Source organism: Amblyomma mixtum, chromosome 8 (genome assembly GCF_055824585.1).
Source record: "Amblyomma mixtum isolate Tamu chromosome 8, ASM5582458v1, whole genome shotgun sequence".
In the NCBI taxonomy this organism is placed as follows: domain Eukaryota; kingdom Metazoa; phylum Arthropoda; class Arachnida; order Ixodida; family Ixodidae; genus Amblyomma; species Amblyomma mixtum.
The window spans coordinates 114,020,512-114,047,876 of record NC_143019.1 but is presented as its reverse complement, the minus strand read 5'-3'; the positions used below and the strand labels follow the sequence as shown (position 1 = coordinate 114,047,876).

Below are 27,365 nucleotides of genomic sequence, written 5' to 3'. Positions count from 1 at the left end.
TCAGCATCCTGGCGAAGGTGAGTAAGGTTCCCGGGGTATGCAACAAAACAAGTGGCGGCCTGGCTCCATGATGACGTCGTCGGCGATATCTACATCGATTGCGCTCGGTGCTTGTGGAACGATGCGGAATTTCTGAAGCATACGTGTCAGGAATAGGTAGATCTCCTGTGGAGCGAGCATCTCGCCAGGGCAGCTCCGCTTTCCTAGAGAAGAAGTAAAAAAAACATCTTCATTCTTCAGTCCACTGCACTTCACAACCTCGTTATTCTCCCAGAATTTCCAAACCTCTTTATTTTGCACAAAGTTCGTCCTACCCTGTACCGGGACACCTGCCTTTCGTGCGGGGATCGAGAAACCCTTTTCCACAACAAGGTGTTGCCAACACATAACGTCAGTCCGTTCCATAGCAAACACCATAACGGAGCAGTGGGAGGCAGCCCTGTCTAGACATCACTCGGGAGATCACATAGATTGGTCGGGCCTCTATCACGCCAGCTGTCACAGGGTCCCTGGACTAGGAGCTCTCGCGACCATACTAGCCAAGACTTCTGCTGAGCAATAAAAAAATTTCATTCATTGCGAGAACATTCCTTCGAAAAGTCGTTCATGGTTTATGTTTTATGGGGGTTTAACGTTCCAAAGTGACTCAGGCTATGAGGGACGCCGTAGTGAAGGGATCCCGAAATTTCGACCACCTGGGGTTCTTTAACGTGCACTGACATCGCACATTACACGGGCCTCTAGAATTTCGCCTCCATCAAGAAAAGTCGTAGAATTATGCGTAGCATTTAAAGATAATTATCAGTAGATGGAATCCGAATAATGAAAGTCTGAGAAGACTTTCTGTCAGGATAATTCGTCATTGGTTAAAAGGTGCCAGTAAAGAGTGCGCTTCGTACCGGCTTCGACATTTAGCAAAAAGTTGTCCATAAATGGAGCCTTCATATCAACCCGAAGGGAACACTTTTGTAAAGCAAGGTAACTTATGCAAGCAGGATTCAGATGATGTCCAGGGAAACTTGTGCATCGATGCTCTGCAAGTAAATCGAGAACTTGCGCGTTTCACGTGAAAGGGAACCTTACAGAAGACTGCAGCTTATAGAATGTACTGGCTTTCCTTTGTGGTCTGTGCTTACCATGTTGCCATAGATGTCATTCATGTCGACATTTAGTGCTCTTGGACTTCACTGCTTCTGTGCATTTCGATCTTATCGAATAGAATATATATGTTGGCATTCTATATCTGTTGTTAGTCATGTCCATTGAGCGGAGAGAGAACCACACTGTATCACTTTTCGTGGGGATGTCAACGCAAGCCAGCAGTCCCAGTCATGAATGATGCCACGCCGGAGCACTGGGAAGCATCGCTGTCCAGCTGGGAACCCGGAGATCAGCTTTAACTGCTGAAACGGGCCCAAGGTGCCGCAGCCGCTGTAGTAGTCCTGTTCTAAAGACTACACCCATCAAGACACTCGAGACTCTAGGAGCAGTGAATAAACGTTTTGTCTCTCTCTTCATTCTGCCGAAAAGTACAAGAAACTGCAGCTCTGAGTGAAGCCAACGTTTCTCATTGTTTAATAGGTTCCATCATAAATTCCTGACGTTCAAATATTTCTACAAAGGTAATCGCTTCCTGTGTTGCATTCCTCACCCTTTTCGTGTTTTTGTTACTCAAGAGAACACTTGGCAGTAAATTAGATGGACCAGTTGAAAGTTTTGGCTAAGTGAAAACATTTTTTTGGGAGCCTGGTTCTTTCAGTTTAGCAACGTAACTTGAAACAATTCTGGGGGGCCATCCGAGAAATTCTGCAATTGTGTTCGAGTTCGTCGCTTTAACGCGCTAAGGCCTGTGGGCTCAAAAGGTGATCACCAGCGTTTACCCAAACTTCACTGATAAGAGCAATGAATGCACCAAAATAAGAAGATTCCTTCGGATAAACTACGTGCAGTAACTGTGATAAATAACGACGCTATCTCCAAGTTGCGAATGTTACCGCAGGTGCCTACTTAGTTTATATAAAATAATTGTTGCTTTCGTTCCGCCAAATAGCTTACGGAATTTAACACTTGGTAAAATAAGCGTCTATAATTTTATTCTGGAATAGAAACAAAAGCTGCTAAAGGTGACCCTATGGACATCAAATCTGATTTATCTATCGCTGCTCAAAGAGCAGATTTTTATAATACTTATTCTATGCTTGCTACACAGGTAAGCAGATATCTAAGAGAATGAGTTATGTGTTTCCTATAATACCGTAACGGAGTCCGCCAGGACTTCAAGCTCGGGTCCTCAGGCACAGCACTATAAGCATTGCTCCGTCCTCAACCACAAACGTCCTTCATTAGATGCTGATGCCCTCGAGACATAATATCGAGTACCCACAAGGCGGATTTGCAATGACCAGGGAACGAGGCGGCGCGTCCCGGTTCGTCTTAGTCGTCGTTACAATGCAAAGCATAAATACCGCACTGCATACTATTCTATTCTAAAAGAAAGGGAGTGTTCCATAATATCGGTTATTTATCCAAAACACATGCAACGTTATTAAGGTTGCACACAGTGTCGGCTCTAGCCAGATTGACTTGTTTCTTTTTTTTAAGGCTTTGTGTTTGGCCACTTGCGTTTCTTTTCGCATATAAGAATTCTATTTTCTTGCAAATAGCCTAGCTTCGTTGCTTGGTTTGCAGCATTTTGTTCTGACGCATGTCGACATTCCAAGTATCCACATTAGACTGTTTCTCGTGGATGTACCTTTTGTGAGCTTAATAGCGTTTACTAACTTTGACATGCGTTGATTGCAGCTCCTGCGCATGGATCTCTTACCTATCTTTGGTTTTTGCAGACGCGAGTTGGAAGTCTGCGCTATTCGTCTCTCTTCTAAGGTGTGGTTAGGCCTCATGTAGTTGTTCATCATTGGAAGATTCGTCAATTAGTCCCACCAAAAATCATTGCAGATGCAAATGCCTTCCAGGACGAAGGGATAATTCTGTCAGCTTCCGACCGATGTGGCATCATTTTCGAAGCTCAGTTCAAATTTTAGGCAGCCATACATGCTATAGCACAAACAAGCCAAAAATATGTGTTATGTTCCCTAGAAATTTCGAGAACCTGATTTCACATCAGCAGTCACCCTTCCATTCTAGTAGCGCTCTAAAGGATTCAGCCCCACCCATACGACGGCGGTTTCTGCGGACCGAAATTTCAAAGGTCAAATTTCAGGGGTGGATTATCCAGAGTTTGGGGGTGGCGTGGGACAAATTTGGAGGTCACTGGCGGGCGCAGTCAAATTAAGGGCGGCCTGATCAAGTTTGGACGCGTCTGTGTGGTTTGCATTGTTTTTTTTAACTTAACGTAGCGTCACTATTGATAGGCGTCGAGAAGAAAGACCGGACGGACAAGATTCTTGGTGTTCGTCAGCGTAGGAGCGCTGTGGCACTAATGGATTGTCAGTTGTAAGTAAGCATAGCGTTGCATCCTTTTGTTGTTGCTTATTCATGCCCCTGTGCAATTTCTGAGCACTTTGGAGCCTTCAGGATAATTCGCCTCATAGGAACAGAAGGCTGACTTGACATTCTTTGCTGTTCAGCCCCTTCTTGTTCACGTACCGAAAAGAAATGTGTGTCAGAGAAGATTAGGATTGACGATGGTCCTGGAGATCTGAGTGAACCAGCGGCTGCGTCCTTGTTCCGCATCATGCGGGAAGACGAACATGGCTGCATTTCTTTTATTGTTAGCTGTGAGAAGTACAACAGCAAATGCCTGCTCTCTTTCGCGTGTCACGATGAAACAAGCAATTAATGTTCATTTTAGCTTCTTAAACGCGTTTACCATCCGGTGAAGTCATCATCAGCCTGACTATGTCCACTATAGGGCAAAGCCTCTCCTATGCCTCTCGAATTAACCCTGTGCTTTGCAGCTGTGCCCACCATGTACCCGCAAGCTTCTTAATCTCATCCGCCCACCTAACTTTCTGCCGCCCCCTGCTACGCTTGCCTTCTTTTTGGAATCTACTCCGTTGCCCTCGAGGACCAGCGGTTATCCTTCCCTCACATTACATGCCCTGCCCAAGACCATATCTTCTTCTTGATTTCGACTAGTATTCCAGTGAAGTTATCGTTTTCAAACTCTGGTCATGGCCGGGCCGGTACGGAAGTGCCGACCACCTTTGTGATCGGTCGCGTTGAGAGGAGTGAATGTCCAGACCTTGTCTATCTAGGTGGCATTGGCCTGATTCACTATCTTCGGCTGATTTCCGAGGCATTGAAAAATATTGGATTCGTTGGTCGTGCTGTGGACGTTGCTAAGTAGGTATCATGAACATCCACAAAATTTCTTTTCTACAAGCAACTGCGCAAAAAATTTAAAATGCAAGTCAAAGCACGCCTGCGGAGTCGCAGTGAGCATGTGATATGACTTCATGATTCATCAGGTTTGTGTCTCACAAATCCTGGCATTAATGTGTCAAAAGTTTTAGCTATTTCTGCACTTTTGTGCGAAGTTTTGTAGGTTCCTGTGAAAAATTACGCTCTTTTTTCGTGTTCGGGGTGCATGAAAGGGTTAAATCATTTCGTTAATGTCAAGTCCGTAATGACATTGAAAGCAATATGCTACAACAGTTTTAAAAACCGGAAGCCTGGAAGCTTTCTTACCGACTGAGAATGGGAGAATTCTCTTCAACGTCTCCGTTGAAAATGATCCGTCTTCGTTCAAAAATCTTCTTGGATCAAACTTATCCGGCTCGTCCCAACACTTGCGATCGTGGTGCACTGCCCAGATGTTGGGGACGACGGTCGTTCCTTTTGCAACGAAATGCCCCCCAATCACGACGTCTTCGCATGCCCTGTTGAAGGAGTAATCGCTGTGGTTAAGAATGGAGACGCCATGAGGCCGCGCGTCGAGAATTATGGCAATGCGTATATAACAATGAAATAAGAAACCCTGGATAAGTCTCCGGGGCGCTTGTCCACAGTGCGGAACGAAGTGAAAGAAGCGGCTCGGAAACCTTCAACACGCAGTTTGCCGTGTAACAAAAGTCACGTGGTGTGGGCTTGTAATGGCTTGTCATAGTGTAAACGCAGAATGGGCAGAGTGTTAGCAACTGTCATGGCTCACGCGGTGGAAGAGCGATGTACGTAATCTCGTAAAAGAAAAGGTGGTTAGGTCGTACATCCGAAAAAACTGAGGAGCTGCTGCGCCGAACATGGAACACGTAATCCGTAAAGTAGGTATGTCGGAGGATTTCCCGACGTTTGCGTCCTTGTTGGCACGTGCCACTGAAAATGTTTTAACGCTTTTAGTTCCGCAGCGTCACTAGACTACCCTGCGACGAAGGACGGTGCGTTTGTTTTCCATTTCTTTCGCCATGTGATGCCATAATATCTTGCCTATCACAATGTGTTGCTCTCCGTCTGTTCACTGTCCAGCTCTGCGTTTAAGTTGGTGAACAGTGCTTATACTGGCGGCTGTGGGTTTTCACTATGAACGGCTAAAGGCTCGAAGAACTTTCGTTTCAGTTGCACCAGAAGTTTTGTTTATTCTTATTAATCGACCCGTTTTTCTTTGGCGCATTAGTAGTTTTGAATCAGATATGATGTTTGCATGTTACACATAGCTAGTGCATAAATGTCCGTCCGGAAGACGTTTTAATAGGTGTAATTCTCTAATTCGCTTCCCTACCTGCCAGATCTCTGCCGAAGTGTTCGTGTTATACTCTCATTCTGTCCTTACCATACTATGCCACTCCTTGAAACTTCACTACGCGTGATTGAACCGTTACTCGCTTTTATTATTGGTCAAAATGGAGACCCACACACCTTTTTTGACATTATTCTTTTTTTTTCTGCGGATAAGAATAAATAAGTAAACCAGTCCTTTGTTTTCAACCTATTACGGAGAACTGCGCATACAGTCGCGTTGTCCCCCTGACAACATAATGCGGTTCGCTGCACGAGTGATAATGCCTCGCTACCGGGAGACCTTCGTTGGCTTTCTTATAGGCTATCTTTCTACAGCAGCATAATAGTTCAAAATCATTTTAGAATCCTTGATTGCAAATCAGGCCTTCTTGCGAATCCTTTGATTCCTAAAATTTCTTCGTTAGCAAGCATGTCTGACTCGCAATCACGCAAAAGTTCGCGCAGAAAACAAATATTTGCGGATCGCGGCTGTAGTAGTAAGGTTAAAAAATTTTGTTCAGAGTTGCCTTTCATCTTCCTGAACAATATTAAATATTAATGTACTACAGCGGCCGGTTGGTGCATCCCAGCACATTCCATGCGGAAGTTTTCTGAAGTATGCCTATGCGTCCATTTGGCATTGACTTTTAGCAGCTGAATTTCCTTGCGAACAACGAGCATTGCACTTTCCGCGAAACAGCTTTCATAATACCTTATTGGTACTTCTTAGCGAGTAGCCATTTTTGTAATTACATGACCGACATTTGACAGTTATATGTTTCGACCATATGTTCTATCAGAACTCTTGCATACTTTCGGTGCTCGGTAGCTCATTCGACCGCAGGACGCCTCCACTATTGACGGACAGTTAGTGATACAAATGAGACATGCCTACTTCACCATTTCACCAAGAATGGCGGGAACGAACGGCAGTGAACGGGGATGAAAAGTGACATGGGACTCCGCGGACGATATCGCGACTAGGAACGCTGTGGTCTGGCGGCGCCTGTGGTGACAAGTTGTAGTTGGTTGGTTGGCTTCAAATAACGGCAACCAAATTAAGCCAAACAACCACCCAACCAACCAACCACAACGCGTCACCACAGGCGCCGCCAGACCACAGCGCTCCTAGTCGTGATATCGTCCGCGGTGTCCCATGTCACTTTTCATCTCCTTTCAATGCCGTTCGTTCCCGCCAACGTGCCAGCGTCGACGGCGACGACACTTCGTTGTCCTTCACTTTCGCCGGGCAGTGAAAATGTATAGAATGAGCTGTGTGTGCTGAGCATTTCTACCGCCTAAAAAAGAAGGCTCCGCTCTTTCATTATCTAATATCAGCTATTCAGATTTAGTTAGCCTGGCAGTATATCTTTGTTTTTGGGACCAGTTTGCGTGTGTTATTTCTCTAGTAACCGATAATTTAAAATGCCAGTACCAGCTGGCCAAACTAAACGTACTACACTCATTAACTCCCTTTTACGTGCTGCTTTTCAGCCCCCGACCTCCCTTATGTATATATCGGACAGGTGGTGCTTACTTTATATTTTCTCGCCTATGCGTTTTCCTCTATTATTCTCATAATTGTCATTTTACGTTCCTTTTGCCTCAGCTTCAAGCACTGCTTCCAGCAGTCTTGTGAGCTGCGCGAGTTGATAATGGTTGATTTTGTAACAGTATGGGACGGATCTGCAAGAAGGAAAGAAAACGTTCACAGGGACACCCAGTGAGGTAGGATTAGAAGCTTTAACAAGAACTGTTGTTGGGCTAGTCGGTGATCGTCAGCATAAGACATGTTATATTTCGCTAAAACTATGGCACATAAGGGAACAGAAGAAGAACACAAGCACAGGACGACGACTGCGCTCGTCCTGTGCTTGTGTTCTTCTCTTATGTGTCGTAGTTTCGGCGCAATATAACATGGCTTATGTAGACTAGAAGCTATTGATGCCTTTAATAGAAGTGACGTCACTTCTGTTCTAGTTGAGTCACTTCCGCGACCGACGCCGCATTTTTTTTTCCCGGTGAGGATTCTTAAAGCTGTAGCATTAAAAACACTTGACGGAACTGCCTTGTGAGTCGTTCCTTCTTGCTATTTGACGCGCAAAGTATACCTCACAGTACTCACCACCTAGGGAGCCCCAAGGGAAGCAGCGTGTGCCAACGCTGTGTCTCCCACATGACGGCCATGGTGTAGGGCGTGGCGTAGCGGTCATCCCACGTGGGCGGACGCTCGCTGCCCACCACGGCGTCGATCTCCCTCTGGATGCGTGCTTGCACCGTTTCCACGTTGGCGGCCACCAGAAGCAGTATCCGCATCAACAGTGCGGACACCGTGACTGTGCCGGTTATCAGAAACCCAATGGTGTTGCCCGTGTGCGACAAGCCTGCATGACGATGCATTTTGCGCCGCTGCTTAAGTCGGCCAGCGAGATTGTTCTTGAAGAATAGGAACAAACATTGCGATAGTTCTTCGAGGTGCTTTCTCTCTATTTTCAAGGCACTGTACATTAAAAATGAAGGCTAAATTGTGCAGAAGCCTCCAGCTTGTTTTTTAATGCATAGGCGCGAATGTAGAAGCGCCCCAGTTTCGCTCCAGCTGTTGCTGAACTTACATTTGTGCTAAGGTGCTGTAGTAGACGCTATATGGGAGTTCTCGGTCAGACGTGTACGGTGCTGGTTGGCGAGCTAATGACGTCCGTTGGCCGCGATTGCCCCAATGTAAACCTGTTGATGAATAGACGCTTCTAATTCTTTACAAGCATTTTTGTGGCGCTCGCCAGAGAAACGGTAAAAAACGTTTTTCTTTTTCTTTCAGGTGCTAAATGGCGTTAGTAATGCACCTGCCATTTCAGAATTTATGCTTACGAAAAAAAAAACATGATGCAGTGCGGATGGTTGGATGCTTTACATGTAAAACAGCTCTCATTGGGGACGAACTAACAAGAAATCTGTTGGCGTGCTTAAAAGCATGCCAAACACATATAAAGTCATGTGAAGGCATGTTCCGGCGACTGGAGTTAATATATTTTACTTTACATCCGAATAATTCGCTATTTTTACTGCAGAACGACTGGCGCCGGATTTTATGTCAGGAGTATAGTTACTGAGAGTTTAAAACAGAAGTTCTGCCGTTACGGCGTAATATATGGCACGTTTCGTGCTGGAATAAGCCAAGCAAGTCGGAGAGAGTGTTGAATAAGCAGACGCCAAATGCGCACAAATACATTTACTATTTCGCACGTTATACTCCGAGCTCCTGATATACCCGAGAAACTCTTTTATGGTTATGGCGGCTTAACGTCCCGAAGCTACTCAGGCTATGAGGGACGCGGTGGTTAAGGGGTGCGGAAATTTCGACCACCTGGGGGTCTTTAACTTGCGCTCACATCGCACAGTACACGGGCCTCTAGAATTTGGCCTCCATCGAAATTCGACCGCCGCGGCCGGCATCGAACCCGCGTCTTTCGGGTCGGCAGCCGAGCGCCATAAGCACTAAGCCACCGCATCGGCTCTCCGAGAAACTTATGGCCTTGTGAGCAGACCCTACGTTTGTCACAGCGAATAAAACACAATCCTATGCGATTCACGAGCCGCATACCCTAAATTACGAATAAAAAAATAGCCGCGGTCTTTTTTTCAGCGCAGGCTATGCACTGGGGAACATAACATGCTGCCGTAACCTGTCGACCGCCGTGCAGTGGCAGTTACTCTGCATAACGCACAAAACACTGCATTTACCAGAAAGTTTCTGATCCGAGAAAAACAAACATGCGGTGCCTCTTTCCAGTTCAGCCACATTCTTTGGCTTGGCACCCCAGCGCACAGAGTCCACATTACACGCGTCGCGCGCAGTACGAGCGATACCGGGGGCGGAAGAACCAAGATGGCGCTGCGGGGTATTGTTTTACACTGCTAAATATGGGTTTTTGGTTTTTGAGGAAAGGAAATGGCGCAGTGTCTCTCTCACATCTCGGTGGACACCCGAATCGCGCCGTAGGGGAACGGAGGAAGGTGGGAGTGAAAGAAGAAAGACGTGACGTAGTCGAGTGCTCCGGAACAGTTTCGACCACCTCGAGATCTTTAACGTGCGCTGACCCCACAGCGTATGGGTGCCTTTTGCGTTTCGCCTCCATCGAAACGCGGCCGCCCGGGTACGGCGGTTCAGTAGCCAGGTGCTCTAACCATTGAGCCACCGCGGCGGGTCACTGCTAGGACCGTTTCTCGATTTCGAGCATACGTGCGAGCATACGTCCCTGAAGATTGCTTTGTGGCAGGCAGGTGATATTGCCATCGAGATGTGGGCAACGCGGCGGATATGTACTCCTGGAAGGCCTTCACATTGGCCTCGGTGAAGGCCTTCAGGCCTTCACCGAGGCCTTTAAGGGTGAAGGCGTTTATGGTGAATGCCTTCCGGGTAAAGACCTTTGGGTAGGTGGCCTTTAGGCACAAAAGGACCTTAAGTGCCCACCGTAACTACTCCGACTGCACAGTATTCTACGCTTCGCTATGTTAAACCCTGAGCTATTTTTTTCAGACGTCCCTTGGTTCTGGTCAGGCGACAATTGCGCCTGCTTCTTGGCTACATGGTGTCCTCGCTGGCTTTGAGCACTTTAAAAAAAGTTCAATTTCTTTTATTGGGTAGAATGGTTGGAAGCGCGAGTCTTAAGCCGTGGCGGAGTATGCTTGGCCCGGCGCTTCAAGGTGCATTTTCACAAAGGCGACCCCTGCGGACACCTTTCAAGGTAACGCGTGCTCTGCCCTTCCTAGGTCGTCCCTCGGAAGAGTTTTTCAAACGTCTTCCCAATCATGGCGCCCAGGTGCCCTCGATGCTCCCCGTTTGTCCTAGTTCGTCTAACATAGAGAAGGGTGAACAGCATGGAATCAGACACCGGACGGAAGAAATCGTAGAGCACGTATGTGTTTTGCGTTTCAGCTTCATCGAAATGCGGCCACCACAAAAGCAATTCGGTGCCGTCGACCTTGCACTGAGGAAACTAGCGTCATAACGACAAAGCACTTTAGACACTTTCTTCCAGCGCCTGTTTGTCCCATCTTCACCTTCGTTCCTGTGTCCTTTCAGAAACTGCGTCGGTAAATTATCAGTTCTCTGAGGAACTTGTCTATTTTATCATTGCATTGATGGATCTACAATCGCGAAATATCCTGTGCAAAGCCATCTCTTTCAGACCATTTACTATCTTTCTCGGCACTCTTCAAGATCTTTTTGGAAATCTCCGCATATTCTTGCCAAAACTGAGTCTCAGACATGCGCCGCTGTCCTACGTTAACGACTGATTATTTAATCTTGAAAGGTTTCTGCTTACCTCCAAGGAAAAACTGATATCCGTGAAGGTTGATTCATAACGGTATTTTTTGCTTGCTTCCCCATCTTACTATGCGAACAGTATTTTTTCTTTTTTAGAAGAAATACTGTTCGCATAGTAAGCTGGGGAAGCAAGCAACCTTCCTCAGAAATTCGAGCAATGCTGTGAGCGCACATGAAATACATTACGAAGAGTACACGAACAGTTTCCAGACTGCTTCCGCGCTTCCAAGTTTTGTAAATGATTTTCATACTCACTATTATAAGCAAAGCTGTCTTGATCGCTCATTATCTTGCTCTGCGATAAGTATTTTTCGATGAAGCAGCGGCTGCCAGCGTTCGAATTTGCCGTGTGACACTGGATCTGCTGTCTGTAAAAAGGATCACAGTGTATTTTTTTTCTTTACGAGGTTTCTGAATATCCTTTCAAGCAGGTACCAGGTTATTTCCTATCGCCACTGATATTCAAGGTTTCATAGAATAACTCATGCACGCTAAAGTACCTCTAAAAAAAATTCCTTTATGCGCGTGCACGGAGGGAAATTGTGTAAAGCGAAAACATACACACTTTATTAACATAAAGAGGTAGCCTAAAGTGGTATCGTGTGAATGTACCCGAACTTCCGCAAGTAGCAAAAGTGGTACATCCCTCACTGCACCTTGTTTAGTGACGACATTTTATTATTTCGGAGAAACTGAGGCGGGACGTGCACACGAGACGTCCTTCTTTACCTTCATCATGCATTTGCTTACTCACAGAAGAACTAAAGCACATCGAATTGAAGTTGCATCTGTGACGGTAATATGTAATTTTTTTTAGCAAGGGGCATTCCAGTAACAACTTAAAGCATTGCGTGAGAACACTGTAAAAATGATTTTCTGCCTTCAGTGCGCCTAAATCTTGAACCCAAGTAAACAGACCGTTACTTTCTTGACATCAAATTGCTAGTAACTAAGTTGTTGTTTTTGTTGTTTCTAAGTGCATGTTTTTACTATCTACACAGGCGTGTCATTGAAAGAGATATTTGGATTTTTCCATTGCATTTCATAAGCCTTACGCATCGATATCTACCGAAATAATTTCGTTATTCCTGAGATATACTACAAAATAAACTTATTTGCATGAATACTAAATATTTTTTAGCTAGGGATCCTGATGCTGGTGCAATCGCGCTTCTGTAATGTCTGTTTGAAAATAAAACAAAAAAGTTGGATAACTGCATGTATTCGTATGCCATTACGCATTGATAGGTCCACTATATGGCTTCGGCTAGGAAATGAAGTAAAGGGGAAGGACATGCGTAAATTCCGTTCTTGTCAGGCCTCGTGTCTTGCAAGTGTATTGGGTGTTTCCAACACTGAGGGGTAATAGTGATGCAGCCGTACAATAAAGTGCGTAGACAAGAGCACTAGGAGGCGTCTTCTAGACAGGGTATACTAGGGTATGATTTGAGGCCGGCGAAAACTGCTCCACGATGTTAACAACAGTAGCGTTATCTGTTCACACACAAAGGCCACAAAGTGACGAGAAAGGTGGCCTTGCGGTGAGAACTGGGAATAGATGTTTAGCATGTCTCTTTAATGCGCTATACACCTTGCCGAAAAATGGAGGCGAAGAGCGACATTAGCACACAGAGCTCGAATAACTGTTTACTTAACCAGGAAGCACGTGGATAGTTAAAACGTCGTATAAATACACAAAAACATATTAATTTGACAGAATTTAGGTTGTCGTCGCACAAAAAATTCGATGCTTCTGTGCCATGAAATTTCCTTTTTGGTTGAGTGAGGTCACGTAACCTTGTGACGGTACCACAACCTGCCCACCGTGGCAGGTGGTAACCTGCCGAACAGAATGCGAGCAAACTGCTCACCACGGCTAGTAGCAGCAAAACTAATGATTGGCCGAGAGAGGTCCCCTGACCTTGTGCCATCCCAATCCGGCCACCATGGCACGTGGCAGCCTGCTTACCTAGTTGTAAGCCACCTGCCGCCAGTCGAAAGAGGCAATCAAGTCAATTTAAATAAATTAAATGCACTTGCCACTTGCCCCATGGGCGCTTGTTTTTGAAACCGCCTCTTTCCGTGGCAGTGGCGTATCGCTCAACCGCTTGAACACTGCACTAGTAGTGGTACGAGGACTCCCTGCGATCTATAAATGCCATTTAGGGAGTCGTGACGTCATCAGCATCAAGGGACGACCAGTGGATCAATCATGGGGCAGCGCAAAATTTGAAAATCTCAGGATCCCCAAAATTTGCAAGTTGGCCTACGCCTCAAAATTCGAAACGACCCCCAAAATTGTAGAAGACATTAAGCTCCGCGAAAGCTTAATGGGTTGATTGCCATGTATGCAGAAGTTCATTCTCTAAACTGCATTCATAGATCCCTGGGAGTCCTCATACCCCTCCTGGCGCAGTGGTGCAGTGGTTAAGCGATGCGCCACTGCCCTGCGATGGCAGTTGCTCCCAGCGGTGGAGAGTGAGAGTGTGGCCCAGGTTGTTCTCCGAGATCGTCTAATCATTAATTTAACATCAACCTGCCACGGTAGGTAGTTTGTTCACAATCCGGTAGGGAAGTTGTAATACCGTCGCAAGGTCAAGTGACCAAAGTGGCCCACCTGTCCCTTAATTTGTGCTCTGTGGACCACCTGCCACAGTTATGCTCGAGATTTTTTGCTCACAGCGCCGACGCCGTGTTTTCTGGGCAACGCGGCCTTTAACGCTCGCGCGTTAAAATACTGCTAGTAGGGCTTTACAGTGCATTAAGGTGGGCTAGTTGCACAGATTAATATAATCCCACATGATAACCAAATGGAAGGTACTAGAACATTCTAGGCGACTACTCATTCATACAAGATAAGGGCAACGGAACAGGCTCCATCTGGACTTTTGACGGGAAAATCAAAACTGGAACATTAAACATCCCATGCTGACACTATAGCGAGGACCTTATAACATCTCGCATTTTATTCCTTAAGAATGTGGTTAGAAGGATGTAAGAAAAAATGTCTCCGGAAGAGATGTTACAAGAAAAAAAATTCCGCCGAGGAAGCGCCCAATAGGAAAAAAAGTCCCTAAGTGAAAAATTACCCAAATAATGAATTCTTTGGGAACGTACTAAACCAAAAGTTGCCCTCCTTATAGGTCTTTCCGTGGCTTTATGAATAGATGCAAGCATGAAGTATTTCGCAGTCCCAGATCACACTATGGTCATTTGTGGACGTCATACCAAGAACAGCCACATCACAAAGCACTTCCGCCGGTGACTTCGCTGAAGCGCCCAACGATCTAGAGACGAACTTGCCCTCGGACACTCCCTTTTCACCTCCATTACTTTTTTAAGGACGCCCTACGCTGGGTGGGTGGGTGGTGGTGGTGGTTTAAATGTGCAGGCGGGATTAGATAAAGTGGGCTGTCGGCAATTGCTCCTCCTCAATCACTAAGTTAAATGATTGTGGCTGTACCACTCTTCCATAAGGCCAGGGCCCTCGAAAACTTCAAGAATGATTGTGACACTGGTCGCCGCTTAGTTCGGGAGCCCTCAGGGTACCTGATGACAACCGCTCCGTTTGTCACAGCACCAGTTGAGGGATGAACGCCCGGAATCTGTTCTCTCAGTGTGGTGACTTGACTTCCGTGCCGATGGTTGGAATCGTTCAAGCGTACATGTTGCAAAATTGTTGGTCCCGTGTCCTCCGTCAAGGGTGGCCACTTGGACGCTTCACATTTCAAAGGGGTAAGTGGGAGGCGTTCTTCGGAAAATTATTAGGTTTTAGCTCTTTACCCGCCCGTAGGTGCCGCAAAAAGGTCATGTGCCAAAGCAGCCTAGTATCTGTCGGGCAGCTTATGACATTGGTCAATTGGGGAACGGGACGCAAACCATTTCTGCAGCCATTGCGTTTACCACAGCGCCGGCGGGGACAAATATCATGCCAGGGGAAAACACGTTTTTAAAATCCGTCTTGATTCCCTGGTTCACACGCATTGATTACGTCACAATGTAAATCCGACGCGCTGCTCGCGCGCGTTGAAAATTGAAAGAGCTAATATTTCCTGCTAGTTACAGGCTCATGCTCTTGCGTATATTCATGCATGCCAGTGGCTTGAACACATCTCACCTCACGAATGCCTCGATGGACTTCATCGTCTTGTGCACCGCTGACGCAGTCGTGAACGGCAGGCGTCTTGCTAGAGCAATGAAGGCCGACGGTAGGAGCCATACCATGCTCTTCCTCCTGCTCTCCACGAATTCGTCTCGGATGGACTTAACCAGTTCCTGGTGCCTGGGGTGCCCGAAAGGATAGCGGTAGCCGAAAAGGAGCACGCCTATGTTGTTGCATACGCTGGCGAGCACTAGTTGAAAAAGATCCAGTGGCTGGCCCCCAGCCTCGGCTATGCGGGTCACGAGCTGTTCGCATCCGTCCTGGGTATGAGCGGTTGGTTATGCGCTGATTAAATTGAGGCAGTGGAAGAACGTGTTTTGTTTGTCTGAAAAATGTCGGCGTTTTGTGTAGCTCTTGGTTTTAGCGATGCACCAAGGAGGACACAAAAAGCCGGACTGTTTTCAAAATGACGATATAATTAGATGTTGTACAAGAAGCATTCAATCCTTTTCGAAGTACTCTCACGTGAAACAATGCACTTATAAAACCTCTCTTCCAGCTGTTTGAAGCACCTCAGGTACAACTTAAACTTCTTTATGTTAAGTGCCTCCTGAGAAGCTATTTTCACCTCCTCGACCGTGGCAAATCTCTTTCATTTGTATGTTTTTTTTTTCATTGTCAGGATTTTAAGAAATTACAGGGGCGAGGTCCGGCGAACAATGTGGGCGGGGGGCGGGGCAGCAGTTCATCTCAAGGAAGCAAAATGCAGGATCACAAAGCTACCTAAGCCAGTCATTGTTGCAATGCAGAAGCCAATCACGCGATCTTCACAAGTGCAAGAATTTTTTTCGCGCGTACTCTCTAAGGTGCCTCGAAATTTCTAAAGTTCAAATTCTTATTCTCGTCTTAACCGGAAGAGTGGTTTCTCTGCGCACGATTCGTCTCACAATAAGAAAAAAGCAATTCATATTTTTGTCACATCTCACTTCATTTGTCTTGCATTTTTGATATTTTTCAATTGGCCGCCTTCTTTGCTCTGAGGGTCGTAGGCGTATAACCGAACATCCATCGCCCGTGATAGCGTTAGAAAGACCGTTTTTGTCATTCGCGTTTTCAGTTTTCCAGTCCTGGCACAAAGTAAAGCGTCAAGCACTCGGAGAACTTCGCAGCTACGAGTATGATGTTCAGATCAACGGTCAGAATCCTCTGACATGGTCTCCAACTGACCCCTGTTCTTTTTTGAAATCTCGTGAGTTGTGTACCGGCCATCCTTGTAGATTTTTCTCGACCTTTTTCGACATCTTCTGGTGCGACATGTTAAAGGGCGCGAGGATTACCTTTACCGCTCATTTATCCCTTTTGAATCCTGAAAAAGTATTCAAAATCTTGGATGCGGCTCCTGCTGCTCCCTTAAAGCCCGTTTGAATTATTTCATGTGGTTCTGTGGCACTTTTTATTTACGGAAACCAAAATTTCAAATATATTTGCTCGTCGCTAAAGTCTAACGGCGTGGTTACGCAAAAGGCACTTAGCGTTCGCGGCACTCGAAAACACAAGCCCGCACACTTAACGACAATGTACGCCTGGCCACTGATTCGCGACAGACAACTGATGCCGCTGGAGAGGGAACACTCACCTGCAATTATGAAGGGCGCCCCGAAATCAAGCTGTTTTTTTGCTGCCCCTCGTATATGTACGCAAAAATGAGTATCGTTTTCTACGTTCATCATTCACAATCTTCGTTAGATAAATGATAAGAGCATTGGCAACTAAAGCTGTTCTGCTTAGGCTTTAAATCCCAGCTTCCTGGAGAGAAAAGTTTAGGATACTGCATCGGTAAATGGATACTTCCGTACAGGAGATGGAAGCATTATAGGTCATGAGAAAACAGCAGAAAAATATGTTGACATGTAGATAGCTCCAAAAAAATGGCTAGAAGTTGAGCATTGCTAAACACGAAATATTGTACAAAAGCCCGGTGGGCCGGCCAAATCTTGGGGGTGGGCCAAACCTCTTCGGGGGGTGTCCATGTCGGTTTCAAATGTGGGTCAACTCAATTTTCGGGGTTTGGCCACCCAAATTTTGGGAGTGGGCCAAGCCCATTTTGGGGGTGTCTCAGGTCTGTTCCGAACGTGCATCAGCTTGATTATGAAGCTTTCGGGGGTGGGATAAGTCCATTTTGGGGGCGTCCCAGGTTGGTTCCGAAATTAATATTTCAAATTCCCAGTCGTTGGCCACCGAAGTTTCTGAGGTGGGTCAACCCCATTTTGGAGGTGTCCCAAGTTGGTTCCAAACGTGGGTGAACTGAATCTTTAAATATTCGAGGTTGGACTGCCCATATTTCGAGGGTCGGCCAAGCCCATTTTTGGAGGTAGGCCAGTTTCATTTGTTTTCCTCCTGTCATCCACCCGAGGCCACACATATTCACCGGTAGTCCCACTAAGCCAAGGTCATTCCGAGGACAAATTTCGAGCGGTCAATGCCATATTTGGGCCAGGTTTGGGACGTGTCTTATCATCTCAGAATTCACCATTCAGTTTTCGGCTTTTGGCCAAGGTCACTTCAATGTCAAATTTCGGTTTTTTCATGCCATATCTGCGTATGGGCTGCGTTTTAGACGTGCCGTACTACCTCTGCGGAGCCTACCATTCAATTTTTGCCTATTTTGGGCAAGGTCGCCTAAAGGTCACATTTCGGGTGGTTCGTGCCATATCTGCATATGGACCATGTTGGGGACTTGTGATACTATACCTCTCAAGAGCCCAACATTCTATTTTCGTCGATTTCGGCCAAGGTCATTTCAAGGTCAAATTTCGGGTGATCGGAGAAGGAAATCATCCAGAAGAGGGCAAATACGGGCTGGTTGGTAAATGTTTTACGAATTGGAAAAACAGCGCAATCAAAGACGAGACACAAGAGAAAGACAAAACACAGCGCTGGTGTTTTGTCGTTCTCTTGTGTCTCGTCTTTGATTGCGCTGTTTTTCCAATTCGTAAAATCATCCAGCCTGATACTTAATTTTGGCAACGAGTGTACGTGCCGCCGATATCGAGGAGCAACGAGGTGGGAGCGATGTTTCAGCACTGCGTGTCGCCGAGAGTGTTGGCGAAATGTGCTTTACAGGTGGTGTTCTTCCTGTGAGCTTTTATTCTTCTTAAAATAGCGCATTTTTGATTAGTACCAAAGCTTACCTTCGTTCTGCTCCCGTGAACGGTAGAGATCGTGGCCCGAAACTAAAGTTTCTGATAATAAAGTTTCTAAGAATTAATTTTTGTGGCGCTTAAAACACGCTTGGAGGTATAAGCTCAGAGCTGCATGTCGTCGGCTGGGCTGAAACGTTCCAAAGCTCTCAAAAAGGTTTTTGCCGAAGTTTGGAAATGAATTCAGCGCAAAATATTGCAACTACTTCACGCTCAGGAGTTTAGAACCCCTAGACAACTTTCTTGGTATATCAAAACCGTGAACCTTTCTGGAAGAAAAATGAATTTTAACGTAAAAGAGCCTCGGTCCCGAGTTACTTTTCGCGTTCAATAATATACGAGTAAGGGCAGGTGATGGTGGAAGAAACACTGTTTAATGGAATGTTGGAAAAAGCAACCAGGTGGTACTCACAGAAATTATCGCTTGCATGTCTGGCTTGCCGTATCCCAGTTCGCGAAGAAGCTTGAGTGAGAAGCGTCTGTTCTGCTCCCATCTCTCGCCTCCGTAAGCGGAGAATCCTGCAGGCATACCAGGGCAGCAGTCAGACCGGCATGTTATGTTTTTATACGCTCTGACTCCTAACAGTCATAGCGATCTGAGGATTAACACGTGACCACAGTACGTGGAAAGATTTGAGCGCGCTGGATTCTTGCAGCCTATTTCATTTTCACTCTTTTTACGTAACCCAACGTGAAAGCAAGGCTCTCGCTGTATCTGATGTCGAGTGCAAGCACTTTGGACGCTCCGGAATAATTACGCTACTAGGAGATGTTATTAGGGGATAGGCAATAGCAATTTCGGCCCTGGTCTCCTAAAAAGTGTACAAAGGAAAAATATTTTTGAAGCCTCGTATTCAGAAACTAACTGAGGTCATTCGAAGAGGAACTAAATCCGGACCCATTATTACCATGAAACGCTATGTTTTTAATATCCAATGTGGAAAAGCCGCAACTAAAGCAAGCTATTTGTCACAGATTTCATAGGGTTTGGTTTAATTAAATTCGTTTAGTCGATCTCTCGTGTTGCCAGCTGACTTAATGATCTTAATAAAGTAGCCGATTGTAGACGATTGCTAGCTTACTAATGGCCTCTTTCATGAGCGTAGGAGGCTAGGAGCTGTTTAATCCCCACTCGCATATTGCCTCCTTCTCTGGGATACACAAACCATAGGTTATGTTCAGACTTTCACAATGGTACGAAAAAAGTACTAAGAGCAATGACAGGATTACTGCGGAAGACCGCTACCTTTTCATACAGCATTACTATTCCCTAAACGCAGCATCTTGAAAGCCTTTCTGATTTATTACTTCTATATCTTTCAGTATACCCTTCAGTAGAAATTACACGTGTTTCAATGCCTGACAAGTAACTCTGCAAGATAGGAGCTTGGTAAGCATGTAATGCCTACCTCAGGATTTCAGACAAGCAAACAATAGTTTACCAACAGGTTCTTAATAGGTTGTGACTAAGTTCTTTCTTCTACATCTCAAAGACACTACAGAAACGATACAATAAACATAGAAATTGTGTACAATGATGGAGTTCTTGCAGCAGGATACTTATTCCCTTCACAGTTTTTTACTTACATGTTTAAAAACACGTTTAACGCGTTGGTTGATTTTCCTTGTACTTGAGGCTCGACGTAAATCGTGTATTTCGGCAAGTTATTACTTTGATGCCCATTGATGATTCTTGTGTTCACATTTCCCTGAAATGCAATGATCTCGCTCATTTTGTTTTTGCTCTGTAATTTGTGCGCTTGTAGCTCATATTTGTTTAACTACCTTTCTAACATGTGTATGTTCCTGATATGCGTTAAGATGTATATTGCTTTAAGATATATGCTCATAGCCAACAGAAAGTTTTAGCTTACCAACGTCTACGCTGGCACCCTGCACCCAGCTCGGCGAACGGTAAAGCATACTCTTGTGACTCAGGAACATCCTTATAGAATCCAAATCGTTCAAGATGACTGTTTCGGATAGACCACTTTTGACCCTGCACGAAAGAAGCGAAGATAAATGTGAATGGCAATCGTTATTTTACACTAAACACTTCCGAGGCGATACTAAGCGAGTTCAAGCACAAGTAAACCTCTTTCTGTACAGACGAGAGAGGGAGAGAACTAAATTTATTCAGCGAAAGTGCCAACTGTCCGGGTGGAGTACTTAGTCCGAACCTCTTTCGGGACAGCCACTGCGTAGGCTCTCTTCAGTAGCCATCGCTGCCTGTCAATGGTCGTGATGATGAACCTTATCTCTGAGGATTCTGTTATAGGATCGGGGAAGCTCACACGAGCTAAAGCATGGGCAGAGCACTGAAGTAGGGCTCCTGTGCCGGACGGGGGGTGGGGCATAAAGGACGATGGACAGAAGCCTGAGAAGAGGTGAGAAGGCTGAGCCTCTATGCATCATGTGCCACGCCGTTGCTTCCTGGCCATGCGGGCTCTTATGGAGAGGAGTAAGTGTGGTGCAATGTTCACGTTTTGTGCTAAGAAAATCAGCGAAAGAAAGGGGAGAGTGAAAGGCATGGTGCCCTTCCTCGTCCTCTGGTTTGGATGCCCCTTCTGCGACAACTAGGCGTGCAAGATCTCGGGCCATCTCACATTTAAGTTCATTACTGAAAAGAGAGGCGTGGCCAGTAGTGCAGTCATACTGTGTGAAGGAGGGGCATGTTAGAGGGAGATAAACGTAGCTCTCTATTTCAGCTGTGAACCTCCCACTGAGGTAAACAGTGTAATTTATGTCGGTGCTCGGCGCTCGACTGGACTGGAGACATGCTTGAGATGCATCCAGTAAAGATGTCATCTGTTCATTTTGACAAATGTCGAATCACCTGTTTCTGATAAAGAACTGCCTTTGGCATCAAAATCTCCCTAAAATGTTGTTCAGCCTTTCTAGATGCTTCAGCTTAACTCGACCTACAGTCTCCACTCTACCTGAAGTAATGCTTTTCATACTCATCCCATGTATCGAGGAAAAGAAGAAACATAAGGCAATGAACGGTGCTGGCGGCGTCTAGATCCTGGCAGGTACAGTCTTCGAAAAAACACTTATGAGGGAATTTGCTGTCGCTCAACTTTGATGTACGAGGTAAGGAAGAACACGCTGAAGGCTAAAACGCTTCATGAGCAGACCGTCCTTATAACTTTATGCCGTGAGTACCTGACCACAGGGCCATAAGAGCAGGACCAAGCGAATGCCTTCCGGGCGTCAAGGCCTTTGACAAGGGTCTCCAAGCATCCTAAGAAGGGTAGACCTGCTGGCCCTGGAGGAAGTTGCGGCGCATCCTGTGCATGTTTCCGCTTGCGACTCCAAATGCCACCAAGCCATCGAAGCAACAGGCATGAAAGCAGTACCCCTGCACAGGAACCAACCGTAGCGTCGAACACCCATAGCATTCTTGCCGTACCGCGCTTCAGGCTGGGCTGCAAAACACAAAAGATATGGGCATATTAAGAATACAGTCCGTTTGCCTTCAAAATGGTCGCCCTAGACGATTGAACCCAAAGTACAAGATGCCTGCCGCTACGTAGTGATTTTGTTCAAGGCCTCGGGCATCGTACGTGCTTTCGAATTTTTCGTTTCAACGGATTTGCCAGACGCGCAGTGTTTATTTATACTGATCTCCAAATAAATTTTGAGGCGAGTATAATATACCAGCGCATGTACAGCAATGCGAGGAGTAAACAAAAAGAAACAAACAACAAAATACAAAAAAATGTACAAAAGATGATTGTGATACAGCATTTCTAAAGCCAAAAACGATTGACTATCTAAGGATTCAAACATGTCGTGTTTTAACATTTTTTTAACTTATACGATGACATTGCCGATTTCAGTGCAGGGTGTAAGTTGTTCCCGGTAGAGATGGCAAAGAAACAAGTTTGCGTGCACTAATTAGTCCATGTTTTTGATAATAAGAAACCATTCGACAAAGAAAAAGGTGTCATAATATTATTAGTAAATATAGTTTGAGGGAAAAAATTGACACAAGTATATTTATCGATGACATTAAAGAGAAAAACTAGGACGTGAAATTTGTGTAGTTGATGAAGCAGCAGGATATGCAGTGACTTGAACAAGGGTACCGAGGGTTGAGTAAAAGAAGAGAAGGTGATTATTCTGAACGTTTGTTTATGCATAGAAATAAGTGTAGATAGATGGTTTCTGTATGTGCTACCCAGTGAAGTAATACAGTAAGTAATAAGGGAGTGTATAAATGCGTAGTAGAAAGAGAACAATGTATCTAAACTGAAAAATGATCATGTTCTGATAAGAGCCTTTATTCCAAAACCAATTTTATCAACAACACAGGCAACATGATGTTACAATTTTAAATTTGAGTCAACAATCACGCCTAGAAAAATAGTACAACGTGTTTGTGGTATGACAATATTATTGACTTGTATTGGCGGAGGAAAACCATAAATCAACCGCATCCGTGTGAAAGAATAGGTAACGAGGCAAAAGGACGTTTTTTCTTTTCGATTATTTATTTAAATGGCAACAGTAGCTTGGTTTCGGCTAGTTGGTAATAGTTTTTGGAAATATAGCGCAAAGAAAGACACGCCTGCTTTTTTTTTGCGCCTGTCCCGTATGCGTAAGGTGCCGATTGGGAGATGCCAGTGCCCTCCGTGTTCCGCGCAAACCCAGTTTTGTCGACGTTTGCCGGAAAATATAACTGTAAGCCTGGTGGCCCACTGCAATGGGCGTTGCATTATAGCGACAGCTGCAAATGGCTCAAAGTGCGAGATGGCGGTCGCGGCGGTGTCCTCGTCACGCAGCTGTGAGAGGTGATGCACCTGAGATATCCCGCGCGTGTACGTTCGCCTTTTGCGGCGAGGCACGTGGAGACTTGTGCCTTCTGGAACCTTCCTATTCGACGTTACCATCACTACGATGTGACAGCAGTTACGTAAGCGCCTTGGAGTGGACGCCGTTCTCGGGTCTTCGTCTTCCGGGCAGTGTTGATCAAGCGCGGTGTGTGGAGAGTGGGGAGCGGCACGTGCAAGCAAGGAGCGGAGACCGTTTTGCCAGAAGCACGGCATGTGGAGAGAGTAGCGAAATATTATCAGGACAGTGAGTAGTGGTCGTTGTTGGTAAGTGGGGATTGGTCGGTGAGCACGTCATGCGGTGCGAATGACTTGACATTACACCAGAATAAACAGTCGTCATAATTCTTTCTCCTCTCAAATGCTATGGAACACTTAAAGTGGTCTACAGATGTTGAAAAGTTACCAACGAATACCTCAAGGACCATTGGATTCACTTAAGAACTAAAGAATCGCTTTACGTTTTAGAGAAAAAAAACAATTAAATTACACTTTAGCACACTCACTTCGGCACAGCTGTCGTGTTGTAGGGCTTACGACTTGAAAGCAAATTTACAGCACGTACCCTTAGCAGAAAATAAGAGTTTTCGCCAAATAGAAAACGTCCCGCGCCTCGCATACAGCGGTTAGCATTATTTCACAATCACTGATTCCTGATTATCACTAATATCGTGTGCACAAAATTAGCAAAAGCTATATGCACCCGCATAAAACAGAATGCATCAATGATCTCAGAGAAACATTTCCCTAAAGAACACCTGTACAACCTCCGGCATACAACTTATAACAAAGAAAAAAGGTGTACAAAACTACGAAACACAAATATTTGATGTCACATTCCTGAAGTGATGCCGCTATGAGCATTGTTACAGAAAGTGTTTTAGCGCATGCAATAAAAAACAAAGGAACTGATACCTTTCATTGCACAAAAGTTTCATTACTTTCTTTTAGGGTGCTAAGGAGGCACCAAGCATAAGACATATGTTGTATGAATAAATCATGACTTTTTGTTGTTAGTGCCTTTTTTTCCTAGATTTCTCTGCATCAGCGCCATTTTTCATAGCTGCGTATTTGTTGCGACTTGTACAGTCCATCATATTATGTTCATGCGTTATTTTTATGACTATAGTGACTGTTGAAAACTGAACGATAAGAGATGTGACCTGCAGCATTGCATTGCACTGCTGTTGAGTGATGTATGTGGAGAGGGGGAAGGGGCGGAGGCGATGATGAGTAAGGCTGTTGTTACCTTTTTGTTTGTGCCCTAGCCAACCATTGCTGTGTGAATAAAACACTATGGCCTGAACTTTAGCGAGCGGAGGACAAAAGCCTGACACCGCTGACGGGCTCTAACTGCTGCGTTTTTCTATGGCCTGAACTTTAGCGAGCGGAGGACAAAAGCCTGACACCGCTGACGGGCTCTAACCGCTGCGTCTTTCTATGGCCTGAACTTTAGCGAGCGGAGGACAAAAGCCTGACACCGCTGACGGGCTCTAACCGCTGCGTTTTTCTATGGCCTGAACTTTAGCGAGCGGAGGACAAAAGCCTGACACCGCTGACGGGCTCTAACCGCTGCGTCTTTCTATGGCCTGAACTTTAGCGAGCGGAGGACAAAAGCCTGACACCGCTGACGGGCTCTAACCGCTGCGTTTTTCTATGGCCTGAACTTTAGCGAGCGGAGGACAAAAGCCTGACACCGCTGACGGGCTCTAACCGCTGCGTTTTTCGCATCACACTGCCGTCACAGCGACATCAATTTTATAGAGCAATTGACGGCCGCAATGCTTTTCGCGAGCACTGACTCCGCTCATTTAGTAAATACCGTACTTGAAGCTGACGAGCTGTATTTCGGATTGCAATGATTCTGCCATTATTACGCAACATTCGATTGTCAGCCACAGATTCCGAGCATAAATTCACGGAAACGCATCAATACACGAAATTAGTCACCACGCAATGAATAAGTTGTTCTATGTCATCTTTGTGGGGTGAATCCTAGGTGCTGAACACATATTTCAAAACAGAAAATCCGCTCAACAAATTCATCTGCGTCCTGCTGAAGTGACTCGTCAGGTGATGCATTTTAGTTGGTGTTGCAGAGATGCAAGTTTGGAACTTCTTTGAACATTTTTCGGTGGCTACGTCAATAGCTTACTTAAAAGCCAGACTTGTTTTTATTCAAAGCCTCTACCTTTTGTGGTAGAAGGATTGGCACCTGCATCACTGAAACAATATCAGCTGACACCCTTGTTTATCGCGTTGTGTAGCGGAGGGGTAAAACCAGTTTTAAATACTGGAGGTTTAAAAGCCGTAATTAGGGGCTAGTTAACGAGGCTTACCGCTGGAACAAAACGAAAAACACACGATGGCGCCCGTCCCGTCCGTGGCTTTTCTTCTGCTCGATTTAGCACATTTTTCGCTAATTCAGTAGCAGCTTCTAGCGGCGTGACCTGAGAAAAAAAATGACTGACCTGAACTTGCACTTGAGAGCCTTAATAGAGGCCTGTGGTCTTCAGCTTTAGTAGATTAATTGAAAGCGCTGTCGATTGATCACCTGCAGCTGTGCGATGATATTAATCTCGTACAGACGTAGTACCATGACGTTTTTGTCGTGGGTAACTGGCGGCCAATGCCGGCATCTACCAGGCGGTGATGGAACGGGAAGTTCAACGACAGCAGTAATGTGAGGGCTTCGTGTGGCAACCCATGTAGTGCTGCGGCGGATGTGCACGTGATGCCTCCGACCAATTCCCCAGCTGATTCCTCTGGCATGCGCCTATAGCCCTGACATTGTCCAATTGGAAAAAGCGCAAATAACACCCTGTACAATTGGGGATGAAAAAATATGACACACGTGCTGACTCGAACTGAATTTTTTGGCGGAAACAAGAGGGCACTCGCCGGAAAGTGAGCATGTTGTACACTTCAGTGCAGCTGCAAACTGCAGATTCGGCGTTGAGGGGATGCGTTGCACAACGTTTTCTATTATCAAATGGTAACAGTGTATAAAACGAGGGCAATACAAAGAAGAGACTGACGAGCGCTGTCTCTGTCTTGCCCCAAAGTTCTTGCGTCTGGCCTTTTTTCACTATCTTTTACCAGTATGTTGCTTCAAACTTCGCTGTGTTGCTGCAATACGTATTAATCGATGAGCGGCCCCAGTTGATAAAAAGGGCTGGATTGCAGCGTTGCCGATTTTCACGAAATCGACGCGACGCTGTCTCAGCGCCCAAAACTGTATAGACCGTGTAAATCGGCGCGCGTCACCGTGTCGTTTGCTTTGTTGCGTAAATGGCTTACCGGCACATTAAGCGGCTGTTGTCGGGACGTAGCCGTAAGGTACACTTTAGACGCGCTGTTTCACAGTAGTCTGTGCGTTAACGAGTCGGAGACTAGATTTTGTACCCCGCCGCGGCGGCTCAGTGGTTACGGCACTCGGCTGCTGGCCCGAAAGACGCGGGCTCGATCCCGGCCGCGGCGGCGGAATTTCGATGGAGGCGTAATTCTAGAGGCCCGTGTATGTCAGTGCACGTTAAAGAACCCCAACTAGATTTTGGTTTGATTTGGTTTATTGGGGGTTTAACGTCCCGAAGCAACTCAGGCTATGAGGAACGCCGTAGTGAAGGGCTCCGGAAATTTCAACCACCTGGGGTTTTTTAACGTGCACTGACATCGCACTGCACACGGGCCACTAGAATTTCGCCTTCATCGAAATTCGGCCTCCATGGCCGGGATCAAACCCGCGTCTTTCAGGTCAGCAGCCGAGCGCCGTAACCACTGAGCCACCGCGGCTGGTTCCAACTGGATTTTGTGGTGACAGTTGTACGGTGCCGGCGAAACTGAGAGAGCTTCAGAAACAAAGTTTTTATGATGTAGTGTAACACTTGCAGTGCACGTTAAAGAACCGCAGGTGGTCGAAATTTCCGGAGCCCTCCACTACGGCGTCCCTCATAGCCTCAGTCACTTTGGGACGTTAAACCCCCACAAACCATAAACCGTTTGCAGGATATTTATCGAGAGTAGACGGCATGCCACAGATCACCTCAGCCTGCTACACTGTCTCGAAAAGCTAATTACCGTCCCATAAACAGCTGCAGAGCTTAACTAGAGTTTTCCCACTGCGAGGTGTGTCTTCGTTCTTGGGAACCGGATCACAGTTGACAGGAAAGCCTCGAAGAGAAATAAAGGTGAGCACGTTGAACACTGATAAATGATGATCTGACTAC

General features: G+C 45.9%; 1 protein-coding gene across 1 annotated transcript in view; it reads right to left on the bottom strand.

The window, feature by feature from the left end:
• The window catches only part of LOC149334005 (cytochrome P450 2J1-like), a 42,229-nt gene continuing 14,864 nt past the window's right edge, over positions 1 to 27,365 (bottom strand). Inside the window, exons 2-9 of the mRNA XM_089557837.1 lie at positions 21,470 to 21,732; positions 20,179 to 20,303; positions 18,717 to 18,823; positions 15,120 to 15,424; positions 11,258 to 11,370; positions 7,802 to 8,060; positions 4,651 to 4,841; positions 1 to 203 (exon numbers count right to left, since the gene is read on the bottom strand). Of these exons, the coding sequence (XP_089413963.1) occupies positions 1 to 203; positions 4,651 to 4,841; positions 7,802 to 8,060; positions 11,258 to 11,370; positions 15,120 to 15,424; positions 18,717 to 18,823; positions 20,179 to 20,303; positions 21,470 to 21,732 (1,566 nt within the window). The remainder of the gene's footprint in view (positions 204 to 4,650; positions 4,842 to 7,801; positions 8,061 to 11,257; positions 11,371 to 15,119; positions 15,425 to 18,716; positions 18,824 to 20,178; positions 20,304 to 21,469; positions 21,733 to 27,365) is intronic.